The sequence below is a fragment of the Atractosteus spatula genome, chromosome 4 (genome assembly GCF_055471065.1).
Source record: "Atractosteus spatula isolate fAtrSpa1 chromosome 4, fAtrSpa1.hap1, whole genome shotgun sequence".
NCBI classification, from domain to species: Eukaryota; Metazoa; Chordata; class Actinopteri; order Semionotiformes; family Lepisosteidae; genus Atractosteus; species Atractosteus spatula.
In genome coordinates, this window is record NC_142709.1 from 72,966,338 (window position 1) to 72,991,109 (window position 24,772).

At 41.4% G+C, this 24,772-nt stretch overlaps 1 protein-coding gene across 1 annotated transcript in view; it reads right to left on the bottom strand.

The window, feature by feature from the left end:
* The window catches only part of naaladl2 (N-acetylated alpha-linked acidic dipeptidase like 2), a 259,632-nt gene that overhangs the window by 27,735 nt on the left and 207,125 nt on the right, over positions 1–24,772 (bottom strand). Inside the window, exon 11 of the mRNA XM_088913972.1 lies at positions 18,728–18,823. Coding sequence (XP_088770098.1) covers positions 18,728–18,823 — 96 coding nt within the window. The remainder of the gene's footprint in view (positions 1–18,727; positions 18,824–24,772) is intronic.

The window sequence follows — 24,772 nt, forward strand, 5'->3', positions numbered from 1 at the left end:
AAAATTACAAGCAGATACTCGAGAATTCAGTCTGCTAGACACTGGGGCCAAACCAAACACTAATATTGTGCCAGATGAACCTGTCTGAGCAAGGCCCGGCAACATCAGTGCGCAGCAGGTTTGAGGTGCATCTCCCATGACTGAACCACCAGAGGGAGCTGAGGTGTCACAGTTCCAGGGAAAAAGAAGCAGCTGTCAAGTTCCTCATTTTAGTGCAATGCAAGTGCCCAAGGAAATTCCTTCAGGCTCTCTCTCACTTGTGAGCGATTGAGATGAGCACGGTTATAAAACCTGTGACAGACATGCACACAGTAGAGTAGACAGCGATAGTGCTTTCTCCCAACAAAGGACCGAGACACCACAAGTCAGCAACAGCCAGTCTGTGGACTTGGGAGGCTCTGAGTTTCAGGCAAAACATCACCCGTTTGAGGTCAGATACCTTTTCTTAAAAGGAAAGGTTTGGGATTAATGGTAGAGAAATCAGTGTAGTTAGACAAATCACAAATCTACACCGAGTTTCAGTCATGACTCCCTAAGGAGCTTAGTGTTCGTTTTTTGTTTGTAAAAGTGTTTGTCTTGCAGATTTTATGGAGTGTCAAATAAAGTCCAGGCTCCAAACTGTTTGACTGCATTACCAGAGAAGACTGCTTTATGTGAGGAGGTTGAGAGAGCCCACTTCTACAAATACAAACAAACTTCTTTCAAATTCTCTTCCCACAGGATGTAGAACAAATATACAAAGGACTTCAGTTTTAATAAACAGGGATTTACTGGCAGTTCCACAATGAAAAAACTGAGTAGAAATTAAAATGGAGACTATTACAGCAGAGTTCACAGCTTTCTGAATTTATCTATTTTTACCTGAATGCCACAAACTGTACTAGATATAATGAGGTGATGCAGTAGCAATGCAGAACTAGCAGATACTGTACTAATTCCTTGTAGTTCGTGATCTTCGGTACATCATGTTCTTCTGCTGATAGACCACCAAGATGATAGAACCTTAAAACATTCTGCCCTTTTCCTGAAGGAGGACACGTGTTTCTATCACAGGAGGACACAGTTTAATCCAGTCCATAAAACCGCCTTGTAGGTGCTTGTGCTATACAGAGATTAGAAATTGGCTCTAATGTGCAGTTCCAGTTTGTAAATGCATTCAGACTGAAGTTAACGATTTCATGCTGCTGGTAGGAATGAAAAAGGGAAGAAATGGATTCTGGAAAGCTTGTGTATTACAACAGCCACTATACAGGAGGCATTCTAGCCACAAGGGGTTCAGCAGCTGGGATCTAACAGGATGAGGCGAGAGAAGTCCAGTGGGATGAGACCCAGAATATCTCAGCAAATCCAGACTACACGGTCGATTCTTGCTTATTCAGGGGATTATACAGTAAGTCGTTGTGAAGTTAATAGCCACTGGTGAGTGTGCCATCTCCACATGGCCCTCTGTCTCCTTTCCCCTGAGTCACACGCTGTCTGTCCCGCCAGAAGTGATCGCAAAGAAAACATAATTAAAGGAGCATGCGCAGGCTGCAGAGGAACAAGTGAAGGTTTATTCCCTGCTGAAGAGAGAAGAAAAGAAACACAGCGTTTCGGCTGTGGAGCCTTCGTCAGCTGTGTAGAAACCCGAAACCCTTGCCCAACATGCCCGAAGAAGACTCCACAGCTGAAACATTGTACTGTAGTTCTTTTCTTCTCTTTCCAGCATGGAATAAACCCATACTTGTATTTATTTTATAGACCATTTAAGAAAGAATGCAGAACATATTTCTGCACAAAGCATGGATTATTTTAGGCAGTCATAAGTCCTCACCCTTGTCACTGCATTGTATATCCGTATTCACAGCTTCATAAACAGGCAGTGCTGTTTTTTAGTATGTATACAGTACTTAACTGCAGACGAACAGGTGCTCACTGAATTGCACAGCACACCCTTCGTTCATTGTTTGTCTGGAAAGAGTCAACTTCAATATCTCCTGAAGACTTAATACTTGTCAGAGTCACAGCTTTCAATAAAAATCCCTTTAATTAACGCTATGATGGAAATGTTGGTATCCCTTTACGGCGATGTCTCAGAAGATTGTTTCCTTGACTCAAAGTGTCCTGTTCTGTTTGGCAAGCTGTCAGATGGTTCTTTTTGTCAAAAGTGAAAGAAAAACAAATAATAAAAAAATTAGATGGATTGCTGGAGCTTAAACATACTGCCGTGTAGTAGCACTCAATTTGATGTCAGGATGAGCAGCTCGTTTTTTTCCACACACCACACTCTAATGAACAAGACAGCAATTTAGGAAAATGAGAAATGAAGGAATGTTTTGTTGCTGCACTGATCCCAAATTCACCAGCTTGAAGAAGCGGGGATACCTGGTTCCCAGCCCTGGACAGATAGTCCTGGCTTTCATGCAAGCACAGATCTCAATTACTTAATGGAGCAAATGATTAGCTTAATTATTAAATTTAAAGGTGATCTCTACCACCGATAAAAGGCAGTCATAAAATCTTGATGAAGTGGAAATAGGAATCTCTAGGACCAAGTCTGGGGTCCACTTGGCTGATCCTGTAGCTTTTAAATGCAAAATGGGTGATCAGTGAATATAAATGCGCCCCTGATATACGTTAGCACAGTACATACTGTAGGAGAGGGATACCATCAAAACATTCTCTTAAAGAACTGTTATAGATTTGCAACGTGCATGTTGGACTATTCTGCCTGACATTTTGAATTATGTATCAATTTACAATTGCCTAGTTGCTGTGCAGACAATCACCAAAGGTCTATGCATCATATACATGGCCGTTGTCAAGGAATGGCTTTTAAAAAGCCGCATGGGTGAATTGAAGTGTGCACTAACTGACAGTTAGCAAGGCCATGGCACATAGCACTTGCTGGATGATCTAAGGTTACGGTCTCACCTACACCATAGGCACTGAGTCAAGGAAAAAAAAAACAGTTCATAAACTCCACCAAATAGCTAGCCTAACCAGGTGCAGTTGCTCAATCTTTTCTCTTAAATACTATACTACTATATTTTCTCTAAATATTTTTAAAATAAAAATAAGATGGTGTTTAAAAATAAAGGGTGGGGTGGTGGAGTGGTGGCACTGTGGCTAAGGATCTACACCTGTAGCTGGAAGGTTGCTGGTTCAAATCCCGCAGCCAGCAGAGGAATCCTACTATGTTGGCTCTCTGAGCAAGGCCCTTAACCCCACTTGCTCCAGGGGTGCCGTATAAATGGCTGACCCCCAGTTTCTCTCCCTGTCTGTGTGTCTCATGGAGAGCAGGTTGGGGTCTGCAAAAAGACAAATTCCTAATGCAAGAAATTGTATATGGCTAATAAAGTGATCTTATCTAAAGTCAATGCCATTAATGTCTTGTATGTTATTGCTACAGGCTGAGGTGGGTGACAATGGAGATGTCTAAGACTGTAGATAAAGTGTGTGACACCTGGCAGAGGAAACATTTCCAGCTTCAAAGTACAGGGGATGCTTGCTGAGGTGTAGAGGACCAGAGTCTGTTTACCTTGGTCTACCTTAGTTAATTAAGTTCTGGGTAAGCGATTAAGTGTCAACCAGCAGTCTAGAAAGACACCAAATCAGGAGAAGGAAAAGATGAGAGAAGGAAAAAGGAAGGTCAGACCACAAGAAAGAGAGGAGAGGGAACTTGAAGCTTGTGCCAGTCCCTACTTCATGATCATCTGAAAAGACCCGACTGGAGCAGATTAAGTACTTGAATCTTACTAAGGGCATCTTGCTATTCGGTAGCCTTTAGGGAACGTGCTGAGAAACGTCTTTCCCTCAGTTTAATACCGCCTCTCCTGCTTATGGATACATTTTAGAATAAGAAGATAGGCTCCCATTTATTTTGTGGCATCCGGGTTAGAGAGAGATCTAATCATAGGTTGCATTCTATTTAGTCTAGAAGGAAGCTTATCTCATCTTTGGCCTCTGTAGGCATCATTTAAGAGTCAAGTACTTGGTGGTTTAGACATAGGCCTCAGAAACATCTTGTTTGTACATATTGTATACATACAAAAAATTGTCTGTTGTATATTTATGTGGTGTGTAGTGTAGCATGTGTATTGTAATTGGTAACAAATATTTATTTAACCAAGTGTGATTGAGTTCTTACTCTTTTCATCAAAGCAAAGCCAGAGAACAAAGAATTCACATGCCTCTAACAGTACCAGCTGCTCTGGTGTAAGTTAGGGGTTATGATCATTTATTTTAGTTTTTTACTAAGCCACTCGGTCAATGCCTGCTTATACTCCATTTTCGAAACCCCATTTTTTAACATTACGCTAGGTTTTACCTGCTTTTACCAGAAACAAACTCAACTGAATGAAAAGTTGTTTTGAACCATGAAAGTCCTTTAAAAGTAGCACAAGAATCTGAATTTAACGATAGGTGTCAGGTAAGAGGCTGGGATAAATTAAACACCAAGCTATGAGCTCCTATCTCCATTTCACTCAAATCCACAAACAAGCAACTACTTGTACACAGATCGTAATGCACACAATTAGAAACAAATATAACCTTGCAAATATAATATCAGCAGCTAGCACTTCAACTGCTGAAAAATGCTACTGTACATCCTGAGAATTTTCTTCAGCCAACACAATACTTCAATAAACTTCAATTCAGAAGATTCAATAATAGAAACACATTTTGAAAGTGTAGCACACATAAAATGGTGGTTTCTCTGTAATGGACCCGTGTGGCTAGTGTTTTTGTATTTGCATATACTGTACATATAACTTTGTAGTTTCTATCACTCTGTAGTTTCATACTTTTGAGATATCTACAGTAGATATATTCTTCAGGCATGCTGCACATTTTCACTTTAAAATTAAAACAAGTGGGCATTTTTTTATTTTCTGTGGGCTGGATGGGGATGTGACTGCATGTACAGTATTTCTCTGTACCCAGTAACATACAGTATTTGAATAGTATAAGATCTTTATAAGCAGATGAACACAAGGAGTAATATGAGAAATTAAGAGTTTGCATTGATAATACATTTCATAATTACAGTTTTTTTTAATTAATAAGGTGATTGAGAGCTGGAATATTCTGTAATAACCACAGAGGCCAGTCTTTAGAAGATTACTGCAGTGTAAACCAGATATGGGCCCGTGCCAGCATTATAGTCCTTTTTTGCTAATGAGGGAGGTTGGATTCAAATGATCAAACATACTTTGCGGTTCTCAGAAACCATATGGTTCACCAACCGACTGACAATGTGTCATGCATATAAGCAAGATTATTATAAATGCCTGTCAAAACATTACACTATAAATACAGCTTTAGTGTCAACTACTGAAACACCCTCACATGTGTTCTGCGATAAATATCGTAAGACCTGCAAATTAAGTGGTTGGATGCCATGAGAACCAACTTTAAAAAACAGGGTTTCTCCACATAGCAGTCTGCTCTTCCAAGAGGCAGTGTTCTGGAGTTAATTGCAATGACCCTTTATTTATTCAGATACTGTACATCAGTTGAGAATAAATTCACATTTACAGCACAATGACAACCTTCACAAAGAGGCTCACACACCGGTGTGGCACAGACGACAAGGCAGCGAGAGACAGAAAGGGACGATCAATAGTTAAAGGAAGGATTTAATCACAGAACTGAAAACACCCTCAGGTACAGAAGTGGACAGTTTCAGATCACCCTGCTGCTTGTTCCAGTCACAAGCAGCAGCAAATTGAAGAGACTTGCGACCGATGTCCAATGGGTCGATAAAAGTACTACATCTCAAAGTGCAGTATGGTACAGAAGAGCTGCATAATTTGTTAAGACGGGTGTTTTCCCAATTAAAGATCTGGAACTTAATTTAAACCAGAGAAACATTCATCTCGTGTGAGGAGAGGGCCAATCCATCAAAGAATAAAGGTCACAATGATGAAGTGCGGTAGGGGGCATCAGAGATAAATCTTATGTCTGAACAGTACAAGACATCAAGGATCCCAAGGACAGTCTCAGAGGCCATACTGTAAACAAGACAGCCATGGGCCGAGACGGAGAGGACAGGCACGCGAGCTATACAGACCGAATGCAGCGAGCAAAGCAAGACGTTTGCATAAAGGGAACCAGGACTAGACTGGGACTTTAGCTTGGAATTTAGCAACGCAGGATTTGAAAAATGTTAGCAATACAATCAATAATTGTATTATTGATTTAACCCATTTGGAAATTCACGTTTCTTGTTATGATAGTTTAAAAGTTTTAAATGCGCGAAGGCAGCATACTGTAAAAAAACACTGTGTGAGCATGCAGCATTTTGCCGAACCGTTTTCTTCAAATTTTCTCTTGAAACTTTCATCTGAAGACCGAAAAAAGACAGATTTGAGCTTCACCCGCTCTTGGTGGAAATAGTTAATTCAATAAGTTTCCAAGAGGTGCCCAGTGTGCTCTAGTCTGAGCCTGCTCCTCTCCTAGCCGCCTGGTCCTGCAGGGGTACGAGGGGGCTGCAGGAGGGGCTGTAAAAGGGCTGGAGCAGCATGATGGAACAATTCAACAAACATCACTGGCAGGTCCTTCAGGAGTCAGAATCCTTTGCTTCACACATAATTTCCTAAAAACACAAACAATGACACTTCTTTGGCTGTTGTCTTTCATCTCTGCCTGATTGCTTCATCTTTAATTTTTGGGATTCAGGGAGCGTCCCAGGACTCCACAGAGGTTTCTCCTGGAATTGTGATGGATGAGCCAATCAAGTTTTTGCCTCGGTTCCTTCTGAGTAACTGCGCTGCCAGCTGACTGCAGAAATGCCATCTTTTTACACAAACAGGCTCTCGTTCCGTCTGATGGAGACAGGTAAGAGGGCAGCCGTGGCAACGCTCTGTCACAGTGTGACAGTCACCTCCGCTGTGATTAAAGAAGACATCCCTCTCCCGGCATCAGAGCTGTCCTTCCAGACCCATTTATCAAGCTGAATTCCAGCAATACATCAATTTTACTAAACACTGTGTTGAAAATAATTACAAGGAGTTCATGGTTTTGAGTGAAAACTACCTAGATAGAAGTTATCGATACAGCAACAGCCTCTGACGGGCTAGGAATGGAACAGAAATAGTGCTGAATAATATGTTCAAAAGATCCTTCATAAATTGTTTCATGAAGCATTTTCAAATGCACATCATTAAGACCTTTCACATGATTTATCACATTAATAAGTCATTATGCCTCGTCTGCAGATACTGTAATAGCAATTAGGCTAAAATCTTTTTCCACCTGAGTTTATCTTTTGTTAAACTGTAGGATGAGAAAGTATTAATAGAAAACAGTACCTCTTTCAGTATTTTCTTCTCTTTTCGGTGATTCTTTAATTTAATCAAATGTTATTTAATGAGGAAATCTACCCTTGATTTATTTCATTTCCAAATACAAGAGGGCATACTGTACGAGTTACAGCAAGGAGCTAAGAATGGTGGAGGCCAGGACAGTGACAGACAGTTGAGGGAAATACAAACAAGTTTGAACAGATTAGTTCTCCCTGCACAGCCCTCGCAGAATGGTCCCAGGGATGGTTTCCATGTCTGCCCATCCTGTACATTCTAAAGACAATCTGTAATTTGTAAAAAAAATGGTATTACATGAATCCTCAAGATGGGATTAATAGTGTTAGAGGTATGATATTATTATTATTATTATTATTATTATTATTATTATTATTATTATTCATAGGAGTTGGAGACTACTTTTAGCAGTTTCAAATGAAAAATAAGAATATTATAAGAAGTCTTGCCCTGCTTTAAACAAATTATATTTTCTTAGATTTCAGAGAGAGACAGATTAAGATTTAAGGTTGAGGGTTAATGCTTTTGTAATATTTATGTGAGAATGTTCCTTTTAACATTTCAGATTAATCTCTGACTTTTGCTTCCTTAAAGGCTGCAGGCTTCACTTCTAATTTGCCTTGTTTTATTCAAATTTTCAACACTACCCCTGGCTAGTCAACTAATTAACTATGGAAGCGACTAATACGATCTATTATAATGGGAAAATAATAATAAAGACTGTTAACACTTTGCACAGGAAGGTTAGAACTGAAATTATATGCTTGGATAGTACCATAATAGCAAAATGGCTTCAGGTTCCTCTCAAGTCTACTGTATATTAAATGATTTATTAATTAAGTTATTACTCTCATATTTAAAAAATTCTGCCATTGCTGCGGTGGGAATCAGGTGCTTGTGCAATAAATTAGGATTCAATAAATTACAATAAACTTCTGAACTGTTACTGAGCAATTTCGGAACAGGTGGTAAAAAGTAAAGAAATAGCTGTTCCCAATAAATACACAATCGCACCCTGGCTCTGCTTTAGAGCACATGTTATCGGATCAGGATGTACAGACTGAATCTTTTTTAAAGTGCTTTAAAATGACCACGGTCTATTAAATCTTTAGATTTAATCATAAACCTTATTATGAAGTTTTAGATGTAATGATTTTTAATAAAGTTAAAAATTCCTAACAAAATATATGATTTTAAAACCATGTAGCATTATTTGTTTTCAGTGTATCTTTTTCTTACCTTCCTAGGGGTTAACATTGCAAATGGGGACTTACTGTAGATATTCAGAGTACAGTGCCCTAATGTACATCACCCGGCACCAGCTTTGCTTGTACACCATGCTATTCCTGGCTCTTTAGGTGCTGTTCTTTGAGAAGTGTTATTAAATTAAAATCAACTGTAGAATTACATGGTAGTTCAGGTGGGCAGCTGTGTCAGCATGCGTAGGCTGCAAAGGAACAAGTAATTGGTTTATTCCATGCTGAAAAAAAGAAGAAAGAAAACACAATGTTTCGGCCGTGGAGCCTTCTTCAGGTGTGAGCGCACCTTAGTCGAAACGTTGTGAATAACATGGTATACACCACAATGAGAAATGGTTCTTTAAAAACACTAATAAAAAAAAATCCCAGTGTCATTCCATGTGTCATCCTGTCTCCAAGTTACGCTTTTCAATTCCTCATTGTCCAAAGGATCCAGAAACCCAGCAGTGGCTTAACCTGGAGCTGTGACGGATGAGCAGTGTGACGGCGGGTCTCCAGGAAGGTGTGAGATGGATAGTGTACAGGCTGCGATCTCTGGACAAAATACGCTCCTCCATTGCCACAGACAGTGTCGGCATTCGTGTACCGAGATGCCAGTCGCGCAAGTCCAGTGACATCAGCCCCAGCTTGGCTGCTGTCATGAAGAGGGAGAATTGACCCTGGGGTGTCAGGAGAAATCCCCCCCGACAGATCGTCATGTCAGAGATCAGAAGCAATAACCTGCTACATAATTGCATCTCAAACAAAAGAGAGAGAGAGACATCCCTGGGTCATGCCCTCGTTCTCTCACTCTGTGTCAGCCATTGGCAGCACAGAAAGGGTTTCCGGTTTCCCTTGTGAAGGATTCAAACCAAACCAAACAAAAAAGGTGTGAATTTGTGAAAGTCATTTCTTCATGTGCACCAGCAACAGGTCACTTACTTGTTGACAGTAGGACCTCCTTAAGAGAAATGGCAGCAGAAATGGCGTGCTGACCTTTTTTCTCTATTTTTCACCAATTTAAAAGAAAGGCCTCACATTTCATGCAAACCCAGATTTAGCACTCTGTGCGTCCCTCTGGACTATGGACTCTTCTTATACACATACAAGACAGGATGCCTCTTGCAGGCCCTTACTGCAACACGCACATTGAGCTGCTCCAGGGAAATGAGCTCATTTCGGAGACAGCACAAACGAAAGCTTCAGGAGCAGAATTACACAATAAGCCCGGAGGTTTTTTAAAATTCACCTCAATATAAAGCAGTAGCTCGACAATTAAGGAGGACCTGCTGTACAGCAGCCAGTCATCAGATTTCACTGAAGTCTAATTTGTTTCTTTAACGTTGATTCACTGTCAATGTTCTGCAAACAAATTTCAGAACTTGTGAAATGGAATGCACCATTATTCACAGGTTCTGATTTCAGTGTGATTTATGTGACTGCGGTCTGGCACAAAATTCCAAATGTCACCTTTGTTTGGAAAGCTGGCAGGATACATGAATACTAAAATGTGCTGCATCATTGAGGGTTTTTGGGATTTGGGAATATACCGGATCACCCGTAGGAAATCCATACAAAGCGGGTACAAGCTCCATAGAGAAATGCTTAAGGTCAGAATTGAACCTGGGTCTCAGGCAGCCCAAAGCACTGTACTGGTCTCAGCATAATGCTCTACAAGTGCTACCGCTACTCTAAACGAAAAGATCCTAAACATTGTCATGGGTTTGTCTGGTCACACAGACACATGCATGTAAGCACAAGAACACATACGGCACATACTGTACATTCCATTTATGACCATCACATTATCAGACTTTGGAAAAAAAACAAATACCTGGCTATTCTACCTGTATAACCTGGGTACTGGCAGGTGCTGTGCTTTGTTGACGCAAAAACAAATATAGAAAAAAATCACAAAAAGTGTGCAAAACAATAGGCGACACTATCTTTGTGAGTGTTTCTACTAGTCAGATAAACATCTTCTGCGTTCACCCATGGCAGGCCTGACAGAGAAACCCATCAATGGCAATTAAGAGAACAGTCTGACAGAGGAGCTCCAGTGTTCACTTATAGTCATTTCAAACCAGAAAGGAGGGCTGGTTTCACCCCTGATTGCACAAGCTGTCTTGCAAGAAACAATCAAATGAAAGGGCTTTGTGTGTGGGTTTTCTTCATCTGCAACGGAAGCCACGCGATCCAGGGTGACAGGAACCTTTGTTAACTCAATGGGCTTGTGTCTTATAAAGACCAATGTCAGCACCCTGCCACTGTACGTCATGATCCTCTGCCACTCACATCTTGCTGCGCTATTTAAAACCAGGCTTTCAATGCACCAGCAATACACCTCACTTATAATGGGCTTTTACTGTAGTCAGGGCACAGAAAACAAACAGCATTTCAAACCACCCCAACAGTTCTGCTTAGTTTCTGACAGTTCCTCTTTTGTGCTTTATGCTGATTTATGTCAAGCCTAGACTTACACAAAACTAGCATGTAGAAGTGATAAAGAAGTCAAGTTCCAGTCAGTTAGAGATCAGGTCAAAGTCTTCATTTTTATCTCAAAATTCCACTTTGTTTTGGGCCGGAAAATGCTGTACCTCTGGTTATCCATTCCAAGCTTCTTAAAAAGAAGTTGATAAGATTGTGTTTCCCTTGGCACTGCTTGGTATTTCAGCCTCAAGGAGACTGTTAGCTAGAGCAGTGGTTCCCAGCCCTGGTCCTGGAGGAGCACGGACTCCAGCTGAGCTCTGCCTCTCCAGTGCTAATTAATGACACTTGAGTGTCAGACGTACCCGACTTCAAGGACACTATTTCCCACAGCCTCGGCACACAAATCTTTATGCGGCTTCTCCTCAACTTGTTTGCTTTTATTTCAAACTTTACTGCTCTTACTAGTCGAACAGTTGATCCTTCCCTGTGTACGGAGAGATAAAGAAGTTAAAAGATACGGTAGATGGGATGGGAAAGTCTGGTACAAGCTACCCGGCCATACTGCTGAAGCCGATACCCAGGCTTCTTTCAAGAAATGACTGGATGAGATCCACAGATCAGCTAGCTACTAACACCCAAGAGCTACAGTAGATGGGCTGAATCCTCCTCTTGTCAGTAACCTTTCTTCAGAGCCACAGGATTACAGGGTTTCATCCCACCTGCACAATTCATGACTTAACTGAATCGATTACAGACTTCACTGGCTCCACATAGCTCTATCATTGTCCTCAACTATAAATTATTTTAAGTTCTATAGTTAGGTTATACCCGTGAGGCTGTGGCCATCAGTGTCCAGGAGGGAGGGGTTACCCGTGAGGCTGTGGCCGTCAGTGTCCTGGAGGGAGGGGTTACCCGTGAGGCTGTGGCCATCAGTGTCCTGGAGGGAGCGGTTACCCCTGAGGCTGTGGCCGTCAGTGTCCAGGAGGGAGGGGTTACCCCTGAGGCTGTGGCTGTCAGTGTCCAGGAGGGAGGGGTTACCCGTGAGGCTGTGGCCGTCAGTGTCCTGGAGGGAGGGGTTACCCCTGAGGCTCTGGCCGTCAGTGTCCTGGAGGGAGGGGTTACCCCTGAGGCTGTGGCCGTCAGTGTCCAGGAGGGAGGGGTTACCCCTGAGGCTGTGGCTGTCAGTGTCTAGGAGGGAGGGGTTACCCCTGAGGCTGTGGCTGTCAGTGTCCAGGAGGGAGGGGTTACCCCTGAGGCTCTGGCCGTCAGTGTCCTGGAGGGAGGAGTTACCCCTGAGGCTGTGGCCGTCAGTGTCCAGGAGGGAGGGGTTACCCCTGAGGCTGTGGCTGTCAGTGTCCTGGAGGGAGGGGTTACCCCTGAGGCTGTGGCCGTCAGTGTCCAGGAGGGAGGGGTTACCCCTGAGGCTGTGGCTGTCAGTGTCCAGGAGGGAGGGGTTACCCCTGAGGCTGTGGCCGTCAGTGTCCAGGAGGGAGGGGTTACCCGTGAGGCTGTGGCCGTCAGTGTCCAGGAGGGAGGGGTTACCCCTGAGGCTGTGGCTGTCAGTGTCTAGGAGGGAGGGGTTACCCCTGAGGCTGTGGCTGTCAGTGTCCAGGAGGGAGGGGTTACCCCTGAGGCTCTGGCCGTCAGTGTCCTGGAGGGAGGGGTTACCCCTGAGGCTGTGGCCGTCAGTGTCCAGGAGGGAGGGGTTACCCCTGAGGCTGTGGCTGTCAGTGTCCTGGAGGGAGGGGTTACCCCTGAGGCTGTGGCCGTCAGTGTCCAGGAGGGAGGGGTTACCCCTGAGGCTGTGGCTGTCAGTGTCCAGGAGGGAGGGGTTACCCCTGAGGCTGTGGCCGTCAGTGTCCAGGAGGGAGGGGTTACCCGTGAGGCTGTGGCCATCAGTGTCCAGGAGGGAGGGGTTACCCCTGAGGCTGTGGCTGTCAGTGTCCAGGAGGGAGGGGTTACCCATGAGGCTGTGGCTGTCAGTGTCCAGGAGAGTGAAGAAGTAGAGTAGATATTTCTGTGGGCAGCTCTTCCCAGTACCAGAAAATTGCCTCCTCTCTTTCTCCTTCTCCTCAGGGCTCTGCAACCCTTCAATCCCTTCTACCGTCTGTGTGCCAGGCCAAATACAGCACAGCAGCTGCTCTCATTTCCTTTATCCATCCTACAGGTTTGCTTTTAGCCTCCCTGACAGCTTTCTTCCACACAGTTTACCTCAGTAAGGGTCTTTACACTAGTTCTTCATCTGTGGCAGCTTCATTTAAAAACATCTAATTTCCTGACAGCTCTGCCTTGATCTCTGGTCTGACTGGGCCTCTGCTTCCTCTTGCCTCCTCACTGTACAGTTTGAGGTTAATGGGCTCTTAACACTCAGTGACTTACTCAATCAGCGTATATGTCATGTCCTACTTGAAGGATTTGCAGGTTATTTAGGAGACTCCAAATACTAAAAACGTTACATTTTCACTAGCATGTCCTAAATGTTTTTTTTTAAATCAGACTAGATCCAATCTCACATAACATGGCAGGGTCAGGAGTTTTGAAATCCATAACATCCAGTTGATTGAAAAGAACACAGTCCAAGTCATTGGACTGGACAAGTGACTTTCACAATAGCGTTTCAGAGCTCAGCAGGGAGCCGTGCACATCCATGGCGGCTGACCGTATCATGCAGGCTGGGTCTTACAGGTCACTGGGAGGTACCCAAGAAAGTGGTAATTCCCTTGGGGTCCTCAAAGAGGGCCCATAAGGGCCCATGAGGGTCCATAAGGGCCATAGAAAGTCTCAGATGAGAAAAGCAGCGAGCACCATTGACAGTCTCTCGATACTCACCTCTGCTTTAGGTGATGCTGTGAGCTTTGTTCTGCGTTCTGCTCAACATCAATGTTTATTTACTGACGTTATCATACTGTGTATTTTCTCTGCTTCTTCTATCAGGCATTATTTTAGCTGGATAACCCCTTTGTAAGGTAGGCTGTCTTACTCCAAAGTGGAGGTTTTGAGAAAGCTTTAATTTTTCACACAGAACATAACGGTAGCTGCTAAATCTATTGGCATTTCATATTAGCAGTTACTGACTTTGCACACTTTACAAGAGTAGGCCAAGCTAATTAATAAAGAATATAAAAAGACCATGAAATTTTAAATTTGTGACACTGTCTTACAGAAAATGTCCATTATTTCACAATGGAAGAGGTTGGGTTAGTGAAGCTTTTATTGCGGCCAGCAGTGACTACCACTCCTGAGTGTTCGTATAATAATCCTTGCCTTGAAGCTGACTGACAAATGGAGGTCCCCTTTTTAGCAACACACATGGACTAAATCAATCAATACATAAATAAATACAACGTTCAACACAAATGCATCAGGAAAGCTGAATGCATTTAAACTACTAAAAGGCCTTGCAAAATTCTGACAAGATATTCCACCTTAGTATTCCTATTATTTTCAATTTACCAACTGATTACTGCAATTCTGTATACCACAGCTGTTAGTAGAATTAAAGGTATATATTACACAGGAACAAATCGCAGAAAAGAAACAATACAGGACTTTAAACAGCTTTTTTTGGAACCTCTATGATTGATGAGCACTTACAATTCAAGGACATGTGAATCTAGCTCAGATATAGCACTTATTTACATAATTAGCACAACAAAACTGACTGTGTTTCTTGTCTCAAATGCAGCCAAAATTGTGCTTGAAAAATTGCTGTGGGGGCTTGAGTCCAGTATATAATCCCAAGGCTCCCAACCAACAATAGAAAGAAAGCAGACATCACTTCAGCTCCACAGAGACGCAGCAATCGGTTAAACCTTCCTCCAGCACCACAGCAGTGGCCTGTAACCATCACTGGGGATTCTCTTATTTCAGGATCATGAGTGAGTGTGGAGACAGTTCCTAAATAAATGTGAATGGGCCTCTCAAAAGCCACTCGAAAAAACTCAAATGCAAAACCATTGCAGAGTTATGCAAAATTAAAATAAATGTCTAACACATTCCCATTTTATCCGGAAAACACACAATAAAAACAAGCATTACATATAGCAAATATAAAGACCGCTGTTCAGGGTTTATTGGAAACAGTGGTAAGACAGCACTATTCATGTCACCTATGAAAAACAAGCATGACACTAATTCTAATTAAATTAACTCAGAACAAACACATTTTCATTACAAAGGAAATGAGGCTTTCTGATAAACAAGAGAAACGGAGCAATCTCATAAATTCACTACAGTATATGTGAAAACATCAGTTTCTTTTAAATATATTTGAATATAATCAGTCCTGATTTTGAGGCATTGCTTCACACATTAAATACTGTACGCTTTACACACAAAAAATATTTTAGAGCAAAACACAGGTGCTTCAGTCCCCAACCTTTTACCTGTATCTTGTAACAGTACAAACAGTTTTAGAAACAATTCTTTTGTCTGAATGGGAGAATTCCAGCTACTGTATGGTTTTGTAGGGTTTTTGTGCTAACTGACTATCAGGGCAACAGTGATGCATCTGCAAGGAAAACAAGCTGAGACACCTTGAATTCCTCCGGAGAACATGTCCAGTGTGGAGCAGAATGTTAAAAACATGTGATTGATCTTAAACTTGAGATATTAGCAGGTGACTTCAAGAAGACTAGAATAGGCCTTATATTTGTGAAGGACACATTTACAGTATGCAACCCTTCCAGTTTGTACAATATATCTGGAGTTACTTTATTACACAGGCACTGCGGACATTGATCCACAAACCAGCAGTAACATGTCAGAAACAGATAAGGAAATATTCGGTCTTAAAACTGGCTTCTGAAAAACAGCAATTGTCAGTTTTTGTTTTACTATTTAAACCCATCTGCAGCCAACAAGATCTATTTTGTTCTAAGGTGGGGATACTAAAAACAGTATTAAACAGTATACTCCCTTTAAAGTGATCAAGGCTTAATAATGTGGTCAGTTCCAACATTTACTGTCGTTGTTCGGAAAATAAAAATAATGGTCTTATTTTAACTGCATTGAAAGTTTAATTATTTATTTTTGAAAATAATACATTAATAACAACTTTGATCTTGACTACAGCCAGCAGGGCTTTGAAGAGAAACACCGGAATTGGTGCATTAAAAAATCAGAGTCATTCTGAACCATGGGCTCTCCGTTTGGAGAGGGAAGGGTGAAAGCACCTGCTCATCAGCTCCTAATTGATTAGTATCTGTAAAGCCTTCTGGGACCCAGCCCCTGAGAGCAGGAGTCGCCCCACTGGAGTCACTGTGATAAAGGACTAAACTGAGCACTAATGTCCCAAAACATGTTACTGAACTTGTTAATAAACAGGACCCTGTGTGCGAGTGGCTGTAACAGGGGTTGCTCATGCAGAATCTGTAGAAGGTGGGTCAAAGATCCAGCAAGCATTTCCTGGGCTGACGGCACAAAGAACCAAGACAGGTTTTCTTTCTGAGTCCTGTCTCTTCACAGCTAAACGACACTTAGCAGGGCAAAGGAAGACATACGGATGTATGGCAGCCCTGTGGAAGGAGGCCTTCCGCAGGGACACTTGAGATTCAGGTGCAAGGAGGCAAGAAAACTAACTTTTTAAAAAACTTTTGGCTTCTTTTTGTAAAAAGGACAAAGTGTTTTTTTCCATTTTTTCAGGTCTCACTGCTGCTTTGCAGTTTCTAGCTGCAGCTGTTGATGCTACAGTTTCTAATCCCAGAAGGCTTGGGAGGTGTCCCTTGATAAGACAATCATGCCACTTGAAAGCAAATCTCGAATTTCCTACACTGTTGTGAAATATTCTGTATATATATATAGTACCTTTGAAAAAGGAAACACACCTTCCAATAGAAGCAAGACTTCTTTATGTAGCTCAGAATAAAAAAAAATCATTTGAAGTTTTTGAAAAATATATATTGCTATGCAGTGAAGTTTCTCTAAGTTTGACCTACCCAGAGCTCTGAAGGATCTCATATTTTGACACTTTAAGGTTGTGCTCTTTGAATTTCGATATAATAAACTGCATTTTTTGTTAACTTCAGATGAATTGAAAATGCTTTTCATTAAAACTGTCTTATTCTGTCAATGACACTCTTAACAATATCCATCATCTTTTAGTGATGAACAGTGGTGTCAGCAGGGTACTTCAGTTTTGAATACCTATGATTATACTTGTCTCCCAACAAAATAAACATATACTGTATATTGTGATCTTGCTTATGTGGGTGTATTATGAGAGGGACAAAGATCTTACTGATGACATGCAACGTTGTCATCCAACGTGCCAGCTAAGACCTTCAGTCACCAAATATTTTTAACAAAGCTCCTGTTGTTGGCTTGCAGCTGTAAATCAATTGCCAGCTTTTTGTATTAACAAGTTAAAGCCATGGACTACACAGCAGTCTTTTTGGGGGGTGGGGTAGGATATATTTTTCTTCCTCTCTATTTATTTTCTTTGTTAAGCCTTTCTTAGTGAAAAAACAATGTTTATGAAAGATTTTTTTTTCCTGAAATGTAACCTGTCCTTTTTACAAACAAAGAGCAGGTTGTGTGAAAAACGAGCTGTCAGTCCCAAGCCTTTAGCTAAGCAATCAGTGTCAGGTGGAGATGGGTGGACTGACTGTTAGCTTTTAATGAAGTGACATGTCAGGCCCCGGCCTCCACCTCCTGCAGCCCGACGCACAGACGCACGGCCACCAGGCTCAAGGGCAGGATGGGACAGAACTGGGCCCAGGACCGCCGGCACCAGCACGCAGCCAGCAGCCAGCAAATTAACATTCAGGGAGTGAGAATACACCGGAGACGTCTGCCAGTTTCTCCTGAGCCACAGGGAGGGGGGAGGGAAAGGCTTTGCTTTGCAGAGGAGAGCCGACTAAAAGAAGCCGTCTGAGAGCCTGCTGCCTCTCTTGGGTCACATGAACGGCCACGAAGAGCTCTGAGCGCCCGTCCCCGAACCTCACTGCTACAGTCCAGTTCCCACATTCCATTCACACCGGACCTACAGCGCTTTAAGCAATTCAAATTCTTCATATTCCCGACGGGTGTTACTGAATGCAAGCACCTTACTCCTGTGAGTGTGACACCAAGCACGAAAGCCAGGGGGAAAGGAGAACAGCATTTCAAATCAATTGCTATATTACTGATCCTTCCAACAAGTACCAAGTACCTCAGGCAATTCTGATCCGAAAGCGACGTGTCCGTATTTGTAGCACCTGCGATCATATGATTGAAAGACCCTACCGATGGGTCTATGACAAGGCCTCAGGTACGGACACCATGTTTGTGTGCAGTGAAGCTCAACAGCGGTGGCATGAGAACATAAGAGGGGCTGCAGGCAAAGGCAGTCAATCCACCCCTCTTGCTCTTAGGTGGTTTATTAGCTCAGTGAATCTAAAATGCCATCCAGCTATCTCTGTGACCTCGAGGCCTCATGGCACCCATGACTCTTCATGTAAAGAAGTGCTTCTTCTATTCCATCCTGAATGAATTCCCTGTTAATTTCCAGTTGGGACCCTCTTTTGGGCCGCTGGATGATATTAGCATCCCAGCAGTGCAGTTAACTGTGTTGCTTGAAAAACATTCCCAGCAGATCAGTTTTTCAGAGCAGTCACACAGGCCACAACTTAAGCTGCTTTAAAATACAATCTGTCAACCAGCAGTCATCAGTCACACTCTTAGTACCAATTAAGCAGTACCAGTGAAGCACAGGATAAACTGGCTAGGGGCAGATGCAGCACAAGGTGCAAGTCAGAATGATTAATTTTGCCTCACCTTTGCAACCATTGCATGGAAGGAGAAGGAAGGATCCAAGGTCTCTGTTACTGAGGAACTGGCAGGGAAAAGGGCTTCAGAGAGAAAGCTTGGCTTCTGTGATGGAACAAAAAGAAAAGAAAAAAATTACACCTGCAATTGAATTCCTTCCTTAAAGAATTATTGAATAGGGTTTAAAGATTCACAGAGCTTCAGACTGCTCAAAGGTGTCTGCTGATTGTCTTTAGATTACTTTTTTTTTGCTGACGGTAGCTAAGTGTGTGCAAACAGCGGAGCCACAGATGATAGTAGAATGTCAATTAAGCTATTCCCATAAATGTAACTTAAATGCCATTGGATTGACACACAGCTGTCTTGAAGGGATACTACTCATTCCTGAGTCACCCGTCTTTCCTGATAAATCTGGCCTACTCAGCACAAGGAGAGACAGAAATGTGCCTCTAACCTTTGCGATGAATTAGAAGAATTGTTGTGATAGAAAGCTTATTCTGTTCTACCTTACTGCTTTAAACAGCCATGCCATGGTTTTATTTACCCACAATAAATAATTGCATTGCATTTTATTTACCCAGAATAATTGCATTTAAACCAAAGATGATGATTTATTTGTCTATTCATTTATGTTTTTAATTCACAAAAAGTAAGGTTGGCAAGGAAGATGAATATTCTTGATCACCAAGGGAGATGTACAGTAGCAGTTGTTGAACAAAAGCTCCTGCTGTATCGTTGGTCCAGGAGAACCCCAATCCGTTTATACAGTCCTTATACTGCAGGTCGCCCTAAATTACCTGTTATTTAAAGCTCAGAAACATTTGTTGAAGCCATTGATCAATGAAGCAAGTAATGTGGAGTCCAATAAAACTAAACAAGAACAGTATTTCAAGCATGAAAAAACAAAAGAGACTTGATAGCAGTCTATAGTCCAGACTGCTATAAAATCATAACCAATGCAGAGATATTTAATATAAATAAATCTGAAAAACATATTTACATACATAAACAGAATTTATGATTGAAAAGAACTCAAGACCAATTTCATTTCTACGGCAAATAGATTAAATTCCATTGGATTACTTAAACAGCAGAGTTAGTACAGAAGGTAAGTGGATACCTTAGTCATTTTTGATATTCAAAAGAGGAAAGCTGTGAATTTGCTACATTAATTATAATGCTGCGCTGAATAAGCAAGTACAAGATAAGCTTGTTTCATCAAAGGCTGCTTTTCCCATCTGGGGAGACTCTGAAACTTGCTTGCAATCATTTACTCTTTCTTAGGCTTAAATCAATCTGCATTCACTTCAGAAGTGGAATACATTATTTTGTCTATGGAAATCAAGAGTGATGGTTGTCCCACATCAGTATAATAAGGATATTCAAAACAAGCACTTGTAATTTGTTTAGGCCCCATATATTATCTTGTTTTCATAATTCTTGAGGTCAAAAACTCAGTTCTTCCAAGTACCTGAAACACGTGATACGTGAAGTACGTGATTTGAACATTAAACTGGAAATAAATGTCTGAAAGTTTGAATAGCATTAATTATTCTACATATCATCAAAAGTGAGTAGTTAATGAGTTACTGGCATTAATATTAGGTACTGTATCAGAGCTGCATTTGTGTATGAATTAATTTTAGGATTAGGGTATTGGGGTATGTTTATCTGAGTATTCAGTCATCTCCATACCCCGTTCCACAATGACAACAACCTTAAAAACTAATTTCAATATTTCACACTGTGAAAACAGGCTCTCATAATCAGAAGGCATTTGTTCGGGCATAATAAATGTATTTTCTTTACATTACAACTCATACAGGGCATTTACAACACCGGGAACAGCAAGCAATGTGCCGCTGGCCCTGCCACCGGACACTCACTCACTTCAGCTGGATTGGAAGGGTTTCTGTCTGTAAAACGTGCAGCTTAGAATTTCCAAAGAAGGAAGTGATGAAGCGCAGTTGTTTTTTCATATTTTACTATCTCTGGATGTCTGAAAAGATGCTTAAATTCCTCAGGCATCTGCCTCACACCCACCTCCAACCCACCTTTCCCCCCCAAAGAATCTAACACTATTAGCAGCTGATTACCTGCTATAGCTCTCTGAAGCTTGGTTAATGATTACTTCGGTCTCCACCACTTAAGACTCAACACTGGCCAATTGATCCGTTCATCCAGAAAGTCGAATCCAGGCTTCACTTGAGTAGGTGTTTCAGCATCAAAGTAAATGATGCAAATTAAAAAGCAACATGCCAGCAAGCCAGTAAAAAAAGGTACCAGGGCAGTCATTTAAATGCCACAGGCATAAACTGACAGAGATTCAGGGAGAATGTCCTGTGTTCCTTGGCAGTGTGACTGGTGCTGCTTGGTCACCACACGGTTATTTATTTGACTGCGCTGCCAGTGTCCAGACTTTCTGGGGATCGTCTCGCAGGCATGGGGGAGCGTTTGCAGTTCTAGCTCAGACAGGCTGCCCCCGGAATCGCCAGATCAGATGCACGGACTGTAGGCCATCCGCATTGTTTGGGAGCCGCGTGAAAGCGTGACTGCATGCGCACTTTGAAAAGAACTGTGATGACAGCAGCAGTCCAGATCCTGGAGGAGTCCTAGAAAAGAGGGGCTGAAAGAAAGCAGACGTTTCCTTCGAAAGGAAAGCCCACTGAAATGGAACTAAGCTTTTTTCCATACAGGTTTTTCTCAGCAGGAGGAGCTCTGGGTACATCGTTCCCCAGGGGGCAGACCAGGACAGGCGCACCCAGCTGATCGCTATCCAAATCATAACAGTTCTGTACAACCTGATTTTGAAATTAGGAAATTTCTGGCTAAGAAAGAAACACTGTTTTTATGCCATCCAGTACGAAGCAGATGTTACAGCAATTTATACCCCCCCCCCCCCCCCTTCTCTCCACTCTGTCCTCACAGTCATGTGTATGGATGCTGGGGCACAATGAAGAAAAACTGAAGCTGTTGTTTTTGTTCAATGTTTAAAGATTCAATTATGTGATCTTATCGTATCCTCGACCCTTCAGAGTGGCACCCGACCATAAAGGCCTAAGCTATCAAGCTCTCCTCTCTTCTCTAATCACTGTGCTACACACAGCTCCCAGTTAAAGCACGAATAAACACCAAAGAATAGTGTGTGGGAAGGAATCTTAGGGGAAATATGACAAATGACCAAAATGCTGCTTTTTCTAGTTTTTAAAGGATTCATTTCCAAAAGTGGGCTATAAACACGCAAATAAGAAATATCTATTTGAACTGGAATGCACTTTTAATGTGTGATATGATATTTACCTAAACTGGTTTTGTTTACTCATAAAAAAACAACTCAAGTGAAACATAATTTGGAACTTTCAAATGGACTTTAGTTAGACATAAGACAGCAGCTAAGATTCTCACATGCGTAGCCACATGAAATCTGAAAGATGTTTTGAAATTCTGCTAAACAACACAATAATTCTGCTAAACAACACAATAATTCTGCTAAAACAATACAATTTTGTGCTGTCCAGAATCATAGAATTAAGCAGAGGTCATGTTCAGATGAGGGATTTATGACACAAAAAAACATAAATTTGGACGAGAGACGTAGCACATAAAAACGACTTTGCCTTGAGTCAGTATTCCTAATGGTCTGCAGTCCTCACTTGATCAATACAGTACTTCTTCATCGGATGGTCTGTTCTCTATTGTTCTAGCTTTCAAAGGTCTGGTATGAGAAGCTGAAAAGTACTTTTCCAAGTAATCTTGGATTAGATTAATATTTAGTACCAATATTAATTTCTGTTACTGTATCTCTCATTCTACCTGTTGTTTCTACTCAAATGCGACTCCACATGTGGAGAAAATACAACCCAAACAAAATCTATTGGGGATTTGTGGATTTAAAAAGATGATGCACTTTGTTTCTTATTATAAAAGTAATTTCTACTGTGGATGCATCTCCACATTATCCGTTTGTCAGGGGATGATGACGTTTGATGTCTTTGTACAGCCATTTTCACATTGATAGCCACACATGGGCACACAAACAGACACACACACACACACTCAGAATTATCCCATAATGGTACAAAAACGAAGTCCTATATGAAACAAGTTTTTCTGGTTGTGTGGACCAACACTGCTTCTGGTCTACTTACGCCCGATCATTGTTAGTCCATCTTCTTTCTTTATGGTGTATTAAACACAGCCCTCAGTAAATTAGAAATTCATTGACTAGTTGTTTTTCAAACAATAGACTGCTTCGGATTGCTCTTCGATTACACATTAGCCTTTCAATCTGTAGATGAATTGCTTCACATCTTTTCAATTCAGCCCTGATGTGACTGGGTCTATAGGCCCCTTGGTGTTAATTAATTGATTCAGCTATCTGCAATCTGCAAACTCTTATGTCTTAGACCGTAACAGCCAGGTGACTCACTCGGAATTGATACTTTATGTGATGTTTGTCTATTCATGAGTATTCCCTCTAGCAGTGCTTCTTTCATGACCTCACAAAAACACAATAAAAACTTTACAGTATTTTTTGCTGTCCACTTACCCACTGCAAAAAAGTTTCACTTTTTTCAAATATCTTCAAATATTTTCCAAATTATTTATTGCATAGTAACTAAAAATATAGCACAAATATGATATAGACATTGGAGTAAAAAATTGCATATGAAGACACAGACCTTTGTCTTGTCCAAAGGAAATTATACAAGTGATTTAAACCCAATTAGGTTTTACATTCCCTGAACTTTATATACTGTTGTTAGAAATATTTGATATTACTTTCATACTGTACAAGCACGTACTGTATGGAATAAAAGCGAATGTTTCTGTCTTATAAAAGTTTTCTTACAGATAGATCAGCCCCAAAACAGGCAAGCAACCACAAAAAAGTCACACATCACTTTCCTACCGCCAACTTTCTTGATATGTTTTCCACTTAGGTCAATCAGTTGAAATTCTGTACAACTTGGTTACTGTTTTGGCATGATGTAAGCCAAAGCTGTGAGTGAGCTGTTCCATCATTCTTATCTAATTATCCCTTCTTCCTGTACGTTGTCCATTGGCATTGGCCATCCTACTACGAGAGCTAACTGCTTTAAAGAGCAGAGAAGCTACCTTCTCTTCTTACAAGACCATGCCAATACTTGCAAATCCTACCATAAGAAATGCCCTTTTCTTTCCCACGAGATGCATAATTTTGAATACCCCCTCCCATGTATTCAGTAATTTAGTTAAATTCTCATAACAATGAAATAAGCTGATGAATATAAAGGGATAAAGTACTTCATACTTTGCATTAACTCGCCTGGCTAAGGAAATGTCAGCACTGTCACAGCTCCTACAATACAAGGAATGAGCCAGGGGGGCAGCTACAAGGGTGCAGCTGGAGGAAGGAAGGGGGGATAGAAAAGATGCGAGCAAAGAGTTTGAAATCTTCCTGAACAAGACTTATTGTGTTAACTGTGTAACCTGTATAGGCCTCTGCTTCTGAAAAACAGGAATGGTTAGTGATCACTGTTCTAAACCGTGGCAATGTTCAATGTCGATTTTTCAGGTTTCACTCACAAAGGCAGAACCCCATGTGGTTTTTTAAGACACACTGTTTACAGCATATTCAGCAGAACCTTCACATTCTGTCTCCATCTGACATTCACTGGGGAGCAAAACAAGCATCTGACAAAACAGTTTACACTCATCCCAGGACAAGGATTAATTCCACTCAAATGGCTTTTACTATTAATAATAAATAAGCAAACACAATTCATTATTCAGTGAACATACATCAGCAATTAATTTAATCGTTCAAGCATAGCTAACAGGTAGCAGTTGGGCCCACTGACTTGTCCTATTTAAATTCTACACTTTTATAATATTTCTTTTTGATATATCCTTAGGTAACATTTTGTTTGCCTCTTTAATTGCTTCTCCACATTGTTTAAAAAATGTAAATGATGTGTCAACATAAACACCTAAATCTTTTTTAGTAAGTATCCCCTTCAAGCTCTGCACTTCCCATCTTGTATTCATGTTTATGTTTTTGCTACCTGCATG